Source organism: Dioscorea cayenensis, chromosome 3 (assembly GCF_009730915.1).
Source record: "Dioscorea cayenensis subsp. rotundata cultivar TDr96_F1 chromosome 3, TDr96_F1_v2_PseudoChromosome.rev07_lg8_w22 25.fasta, whole genome shotgun sequence".
Taxonomy (NCBI): Eukaryota; Viridiplantae; Streptophyta; class Magnoliopsida; order Dioscoreales; family Dioscoreaceae; genus Dioscorea; species Dioscorea cayenensis.
The window spans coordinates 2,323,371-2,332,502 of NC_052473.1; the positions used below are offsets into that span (position 1 = coordinate 2,323,371).

Genomic DNA, 9,132 nt, shown 5'->3' on the forward strand with positions numbered 1-9,132 from the left:
CGATCGCTTCGTAGTGCCTTGAGCTTCCCTCCTACTTCTCTCTCGACCAGCACTTGAAACCTCCGGAAGTGTTCAAAAGCTTCACCTTTTGTCTTCAGGAAATAAACCCAGCATTTCCTACTGAAGTCATCTATAAGTAAGAGAAAAAACTTATTACCTCCCAGAGAGTCTACACTCATGGGGCCGCACAGGTCCATGTGGACAAGCTGCAAACAAGATGTGGTTCTCCTTGTCTTCACTGAGGGAAACGCCTTCCTTGCTTATTTCCCGATGGCACAGACTTCACACTGAGGCCCAACCTTTACTTCAGGCATTTCTACAGCCATTCCCTTCTGTACCAAAGTCCCCAAACTCCTGTAATTCAGATGCCCGAACCGTTGGTGCCAGAGCTCAGACGAAGTCTGCTCATTCAAAGCCACATTCACTCTCCCAACTTTGGTGAGATCCAAAGGGAACATGTTATTGTTACCCTTCGGTATCACAGTCACTACATCACCCATTTTATCATCCTTGATCTCGCATTTTCCTTCATGAAAAATGACTGAGAACCCTCTGGATAGAAGCTATCCCACGCTCAGCAGGTTGTGAGCAAGCCCTGGGACCAATTGCACCCCATGTAGATGTTTGAGCTTCCCGTCTCCAGCAACCAATGTGACAGTGCCCACCCCGAGCACCTCCATCTCCTTGTCATTACCAAGATGAACTGAGGTTCTCTGAGAATCGTCAAGACTAACGAACAAGCTTCTTTCTCCCGTCATGTGGTTAGAGCAACCACTGTCCACCAACCATACTCCATTTGAAGCCTTCATCGTTGCACAACTGGCCATAAACAAATGCTCAGTTCTTTGCTCTTCTGCTACCATTGAAGCTCCCGTCTATACTTGCTTTCCTTTCTCTCGGCACTCAGCTTTCATGTGTCCATATTTTTTACAGTTAAAACACTGTATGTTGCTCTTGTTATCCCCACTGCATCCTCGTGCACTCCTGCCTCTACCTCTTCCTCTGATGAAGCCCCTCCCCCTTCCTCTGGTAGGACTCCACCCTGGACTAGCGCAAGGATTCCCTTTCTCTTTGACACCTGAGCTTGTGCTCTCTGCCTTCACAACCAGTGCCTTTTCTCCTCTCTTTCCCAACGATCTATTCACCCTGACTTCATGAGCCTGGAGTGAACCACCGAGTTCATCAAGTGTCAAAGTTGACATATCTCTGGACTCCTCCATCGCCACCGCCACAAAGTCAAACTTGGGGGCTAGACTTCGTAGCACTTTAGACACCACCTCAGCTTCAGAGAGCTTGTGTCCAAGGGCCTTCACCTGATTCACAATCACAACCACTCTGGACAAGTAGGCTTGAATGCTCTCACTGTCCTCCATTTGGAGTGTCTCGAAGCTCTGCCCCAACGCTTGCTTTCTCACGGTCATCATCTTTGACGTTCCCTGGTATAGATTCTTCACTATCTCCCACGCATCATGCGCTGTCTCCGCTTCCTCTATCCTGTCAAGAATGGGCCCGTCGACCGCTTGTTGGATGAGGCATAGAGCCTTTGCATCCTTTTTCTTGGACTCCCTTGCTTTTACTTCATCTTCCCCTTCTGGCACACCCTTCTCAACGAGCTCCCAAAGCTCTTGAGACCTGAACACTGTTTTCATCCTCAACCGCCATCGTCCATAGTCCTCTCCTTTGAAGACGGGAACACAGGGCTGTGAGAGGCTCACCGGACTCTCCGCTGCCATCATCTCCAACCAAGCTCTGATACCACACTGTTGGAGAGCAACTCAGCCTCACCAGCACCACCTTGAGGATCCTGCGAAGAGAAAATGAGAAGAAGGGAAAAGTTTGGTAACCAAAATGATACTCAGACCGAGAGAAGGGAGTGTTCTCTGAAAAGCTTAGTTGACTAGTCATGCAATACCCTTTTACATACTAATATAGTTCACACCCCAAAAACCAAAAAGTCTCTCATTAAAACACCAACCATTGGACAGTCAGCGTCCACTCCCTTAAACCCCATTGGTCAGAAACCTTAAACATAAGATACTATATTATAATACCCCACTAACCCCTGTGATATTACCACCATACCCTCATTACAGTGCCCCATTCCTTTCTTCATTCTCAGCATGGCCCTGTTCATCTTCAGCCATCCCGAGCATGGTTGCCGGCCGTCCCTGCAGCTCCGTGCCGGCGCCCCATGTCTCCTTCAATCACCCATCACCATCAACAAGCATTACAAAATTTTTTTTGGAACTTTTTGATAATTTGCGGTTATCCAATGTTGGATTTTTTTTTTTCAATCAGTTCACATTTTCATACATATTACCTGGCTTTGCAAGTTGTGCACTTAAAAATTTCTTATGCCATGCAGTTATGGTTGTAGCAATTAATTGATGTGAATATTAAAGGCTGCTTGCGAATTCTGAAAAAAATTAAACTTCCAAGTTACATAATTTGGATAGTGTTCACTGCTATCCATTCTGACCTGCTGCTATATTCTGTAAGTAATTGATATCAGAATTCATGAAGAAATGTCCAAGCTTACTATGTGGATGGTGTTGAGACCATTAATTCTGCTGTGTGGTTATTATAAGTTCTTTTGTAATAATGGGATAATATACAGTAGAAACTCATTTATCTTTTCCATTACTAATTCTATTCAGAGTCTATATATAAATAAAGTAACTTCATCTCATTGGTTCTCTTATCATTCTTTGTATACTTATGTTTTACTAATTTGATGTTTCTGATGCTTTCTTTTGTAGGAGAAAAACGAATTTAAAGTTTGATAAAGTTCTGTTAGATGCTCTTTGTTCTGGATTTGGTGTTCTTTCCAAGGTATAAAATGCAAATGTCTTTTCCTTTATTACCAAGATAAGTTGAAATCAAGAAATTTGAAGTTATGAATTGCTCTAGTATATATTATGTGCAAGATAAATATTTACTTTGATTTTTGAGTTTGGAGACTAATATATGCTTCAATGATGTTTAGATAAGATCTAGGAGAATGAACTGTATGCTATTAAAATTGACATCCTTGGTTGGAATAACTGTGGCACTTTGTTATGCACATGTCCATGGGATTGCCAATTACTCTTTTTTCCCCACCCACTTTTCTTCTCTATACATGTGTGAAGGACATTATTTTTAAATCAGAACTAGTTGATCATCACAAACTATTCAGTGTATTTATTCTATCTACTGCATCTGAAATGAATACCAAGTTAATAATCTTGCTTGGATTTAAAATATAACATTGAGATCCAATGATTATACATTATATATATATGTGCTTTACACTTGTTTTGAAATTCCTAAATTATGCAGTTAGTTTTTCTCTTAGGAGTTATGTGGAATACTTTTGAAATTGCAATGAAGGTGAGCTAACTTCAGAACTTCTGAAGAAGATTTATGGCAAAACATCAATTCATAGTTTTCTAAATATTGGATCAAATTTTCAGCGTCACATTGCTATTGAATTAAATGCTTTCTCAAGAACGAGGAAGAAGAGAATGAGAGGAGAAAGATCTTAGGAGATTTATCACTTAGAGACACACACACATAGATGAATTGAAGATGACTGAAAAATATTAGTTTTAAAATTTTTTAAAAAATAATACTTTATATATATATATATCAATATGTTTTCGGAGGACGTCCGTAGAAAATAAATAGGGACATCCCCACAGCAGTTGTTAGATCACTCATCTAACAATTGATGTTTCATTACTAATCCTGGAGGTGGGGTTAGTGATACTAACCTCACCTCCAGGGTTATATTTATAATAAAATAACAATTGTTAGATGATGATCTAATGGTTATTGGGAGACGTTCCTAGATTATATGTCCTTTATGTATATATATATATATTGCTTCTTAAAATATGTATAATATTTAGATATATTTAATTAGTTAATGTTTTTTTAATAATCTTATTATTTCTAATATTTTGTATATTAGGTAATATTACCATTGAGTAGTGTTTTATGTAGTCTAATTTGATTATTTGAATATATTATTTTTATTTTTATATATTAAAAACTAGGGACGTTAGTAGGGGCGGAACTCGAAACAAAATTTAGGGGGTGTTGAATTCAAATTTAAAAAATTTATTAATACTAAACAACTTTATTAATTCAAACTTGAGATGGTAGTAATCAATATTTAAAAAATATAAAATATCCATTCACCTAAAAATTTTGATTTATGTGTAAAAAACCTATCATATCTACAAAATTAGCAAATATCTCAACTAGCAGTTAAACAATAAATTAACAAATAATACAATTAAAAAACAACTTACCACAAGTTCACAATCTAAATTTATATATCCAACAATTATTTAACAAATAATCTACTAATAATCAATTTTTCCATAACAATTAATAACAACAAATATTTAATAGTTTACAACAATTTCCGTAATAAATTAATCAAACAAATATTTAACAAATATCCAACAATTATTTAACAACTATCAAATATTTTTAGACAACAAATAATCACATAAAAATTAAATAAATAAAATTAGATATAAAACAAATATAAAATATATATAATTAGTTTCAATAATGAAAGATAATATAAACTTGAAAGAAATTGAGCAAAAAAAGAAAACTCATAAACCTGCAATGATTGTTTTTAGAGATTTTGAGATAGTAATTGCATTTTTTTAGAGTTTTATTTTTATTTATTATTAACTAATTTTTACGTTAATATCCTAAAAAATTGATAATTATGTATTATAACTTAAAAGAATATATCTAAATATAAAATTTAAAAACAAAATATTTTGAAGATTTATGTTTGGTTAGCCATATTATTTATTATTGTAACCCAACATCAATTTTATTTAATATAATAATTTTATTATTTTTATTTAATATTGTGGGTAGAATTTTGAAAAATAAATAAATAAAGAATATCGCTTTTCATATGAATTATAATTATCAATACTTTGATTATATATATGTGTATATGTATATATGTATGTATCCATATATATATATATATATATATATATATGTATATTCATTTTAATTCATGGGCAAGGGGGTGCTCCACCCCCTTGCACCTCTCTAGATCCGCCTATGGACGTTAGTCTGTATCAGCATTAATGTTAGGCCTTACAAATTTTTTAATATTTATTTTAATTTTAATTAAAAAGGACAGTCAATATATATTAATTTATATAACCAGTTATAAACGTAGGCTATTATTTGTTAATCATACACCATACATTAATATGCATTATTAAAATATATCAATAATATGGTTAATAACAATATACAGTGAGATCACTAACATTATATAATTATATATAGTTAATTACAATGATATTATTAAGTCAATTATTTATGTTTCAAATTAGTATGATTTTCATTATATATCAATTAAAACTTTTAAATTATATTAAGATTCTAGCCGGTAGTTTTTTACTTAAAAGACTTTATTTACGGTGTTATATATAGATACCAACATTTACCAATAATATTATCAAATCTATAAGATATATATTTGACACGTAATGATGATTAATGAGTCATATTGATCATCTAAATAATCAGCATATATCCAACATATAAACATATAAGTTTCTTTGCAATGATTCATTGATTGATATTCGTTTTCTAAATAATCCATATATAAAACATATGTTTATATAATACTAAGGTTTCACGAAATTTTTTGATCAAGTTTAATCCATCACCTTATCTTCAGCAACTTCAATTTAATGACAAAACTTAAACCCAATGGAATGCTTCCCAAGTGGTTTGATAAATTCTCTACTTTAGAAACCTCACTCATTTAGTTTTGAATAGCTTACCACTACAAGAAAAACAGGAATTTTGCATAATTTATTTGGCACGGTTTTGATTTTGTACCAAATTTGTCACGGAAATTGACATGAAGCAAAAAGTAGTGACACAATTGTCATAGTCTTTGGCATGATTACCAAATCGTGACAATTTTGTCACGGTATTTAGCACCATTTATGTTTTCGTCTAAAATTTAAACAAAAACCTGTGTCAAAATCGTGTCAAACCCCATGACAAAAACATCATCCTTTTATTTGTCACTGTTTTTAGCACGGTTTTGCTTTACCCGTGCCAAAAACAGTGACAATGGAGTATATGGCATTTGGCACAATTTTTGGCACGGTTTAGGCTTGGTCGTGCCTAAAACCGTGACAAACACACCATCCCATTCTTTGTCACAGTTTTTGGCACCGCCAAAGCAAAACCGTTCCAAAAACCGTAACAATAGAGTACATGGCATTTGGTACAGTTTTTGGCATGGTTTAGGCTTGGCCCTGCCAAAAACCATGACAAACATACTATCCCATTATTTGTCACGGTTTTGGCACGGCCAAACCTAAACCGTGCCAAAATTGTGATAATGGGTACATGGCATTTGGCACAATTTTTGGCGCTGTTTAGACTTGCCCATGCCAAAAACCATGACAAACACACCATTCTTTTCTTTGTCACGGTTTTTGGCACGGCCAAATCAAAATCGTGTCAAAAATAGTGACAATGAAGTACATGGCATTTGGCACGGTATAGACCTGGACGTGCCAAAAAACCGTGAGAAACACACCATCCCTTTCTTTGTCACTGTTTTTGGTACGACCAAGGCAAAACCGTGCCAAAAACCATGCCAAATGGAGTACATGGCATTTGGCACAGTTTTTGGCACGGTTTAGGCTTGGCCGTGCCAAAAACCGTGACAAACACACCATCCATTTCTTTGTCACGGTTTCTTGCACGGCCAAATCAAAACCGTGACAAAAACAGTGACAATAGAGTATATGACATTTGGCACGGTTTTTGGCACGGTTTAGGTTTAGACGTGCCAAAAACCGTGACAAATAAAGGATGTCACGTTTTTTGCCACTGCCAACTCAAAAACGTATTAAAAACTTAATTTTTCTCTATATTTATAATAATTACACAAAAATTGCACTCTAATAATTATACACCCACAATAAAAAATTATATTTTTTTAATATTATAATTTAAAATTAGATATGTATATTTTTTTTGCATAATTTAATTACGCATACACATGATATTCTATATTTATAATATTTATATTATATTTATATTAATTACATAATAATTATACTTTTTTTATATTAATTACATACCCACAATAAAAAGAAATTAATTTTTTTCTTGCATAATATTTTCTTAGAAACTCTCTACTATGCTTCACAAAAATATATGAGAATTTTCTTGCATAATTTTATTAATCTAGTGGACTCGGTTTCATAGTAACTATCACGGAATTAAGATGTGGTTCATTTTTAGCCATGGTTTATGAATTTATTTTTTATTTATTATATAATATTGGGATAGGTTGGTAATTTAAAGGATTGTTACCTTTTGTTGTGTTTTATTTTATTATTTTTTTTTTTTGGAAGAAGAACCGAAGGGGCTAATTTATTAAAATGAAACTAAGAAGACAAAAGAAGCAACAAACCAAGAACTAAGAGAAAAAGGAAATGATACAACTAAAATTAAAACCAGAATCTATGAAAGCTTTCATTATCTAGTGGGGAAGATCTCGTCCATAAAGGAATAGATTGAGAGCTGAGAAGTTGAATCCATGGGTGGCAATTCATAGTAACTACCACAAAACCGTGTCCATGGAATCATTTTAAAAGACATGCCACAAAAGCTAGCAGGTTACATTGTAAATCCGGAAGCAAGCAGGATCAAGTACATCTCCACAAACTTTTAGAGCTTTGATATAGCTCTCAATTGTTGGTCAATTTTTTCTTAAGTACTTGATTAATTTGTATTGTTTTTCCTTTCGGTAATTTTGTAATTGCACTTAATTCATAATAGAGAGATGCTATTTTTACCGAATAGGTTTTCCGAATAACGTGGACACCTAACTTGTCATCCACATCCTTATCCACGTCATTATTATTTTTTATATAAATTAACTTCAAATTTGAATCTTAAAAATTCTTAAATACTTAAAATTAAAAAAAATCATAAAACTATATCTAAAATCATAAACCCAAATACTACAAAATCTATACCCTAAAAATTTTAAAAATTTAAACAATAAATACTAAACCCTAAACCCTAAATCCTATGCCCTAAACCCTAAACAAGAAATCACAAAGGTTTGTGATTCTTGTTTAGGGTTTAGGGTGGGGTTTTCGGTTTATCATTTACATGTTTATCTTTTACGATTAAATGTTTAAATTTAGGATTTAGATAATAAAGAGAAATTAAATTTTTATTTAAAAATAATAATAAAGAAATAATAACGTGGATACTGACATGGATGCCAACTTAACATCCACGTCATTCAGAAAACCTATTCGGGAAATATATTCCATAAAAATATTATTACTCTTTTTCTTTCTTTCATCCGATCAATTTAGTTATAAAGATAAGAGTGAGTTCATGATATAGATTAAATAATACATGAATATTGCATTATATTATAGTAATCCATTCCTCATAATTAACCACCACCTCTGTTATCACTAGTCATTACCTTTTAAATGACTATAATTTTAAGTCTTTTTCTCAAAACTTATTTATTCATTTTCTTTGTTTTTTTAATTAAATATTTATATTTATTTATTGTTTCACAAAACATGTTTGTTGGAATTACTTTAAACAAACAAATTTGAAAAATAAAACCATAAAATGTGTTTGCTATAAAATTGTGAGTGGGTTTTTGTTTTATTTATTGTAATATAAAAAAAATTAACTGAGAATAAAGTATATAATAATTTATAAATTTTGAAAAACAAAAATGACCCATGATTTTTTGGTCTATTGGAGCTCTCTTACTCACCGTATGCTGGCCTGTGCATGTCCCAAGGACAGAGCCAAAAATTCTAAATAGGGGGAAATTATAAACTTAAAAAAAAATTCAATTAACAAGATTTTTACAAATTAAAAATTTTAAAAAGATACAGTAAACATAATACTTTTAAATATAAAATAAAAATATTACTAATAACTGTGAGGGGAGCCGAATCCTCACGATTTGAATGTTTTGAAAATATTATAAAATTATTTTTTTATTAATTTTAGTAAATATTTCTCGCTCAATATTCTATGTTTTTTTAATTGTTCACGAGAGTGATATATATATATATATAT

At 32.6% G+C, this 9,132-nt stretch overlaps 1 protein-coding gene across 1 annotated transcript; it reads right to left on the reverse strand.

Annotated features, from left to right (window-relative positions):
• Positions 1-875: 875 nt before the first annotated feature.
• On the reverse strand, positions 876-1,733 carry LOC120255681. Its single transcript, XM_039263454.1, has one exon. The coding sequence runs from the start codon at positions 1,731-1,733 to the stop codon at positions 876-878; it is 858 nt and encodes a 285-aa protein (XP_039119388.1).
• Between the last annotated feature and the right edge of the window lie 7,399 nt (positions 1,734-9,132).

Bases quoted from the DNA above. Each gene is read 5' to 3' on its own strand.
- LOC120255681 (XM_039263454.1), bottom strand. From the start codon at position 1,733: ATGGCAGCGGAGAGTCCGGTGAGCCTCTCACAGCCCTGTGTTCCCGTC.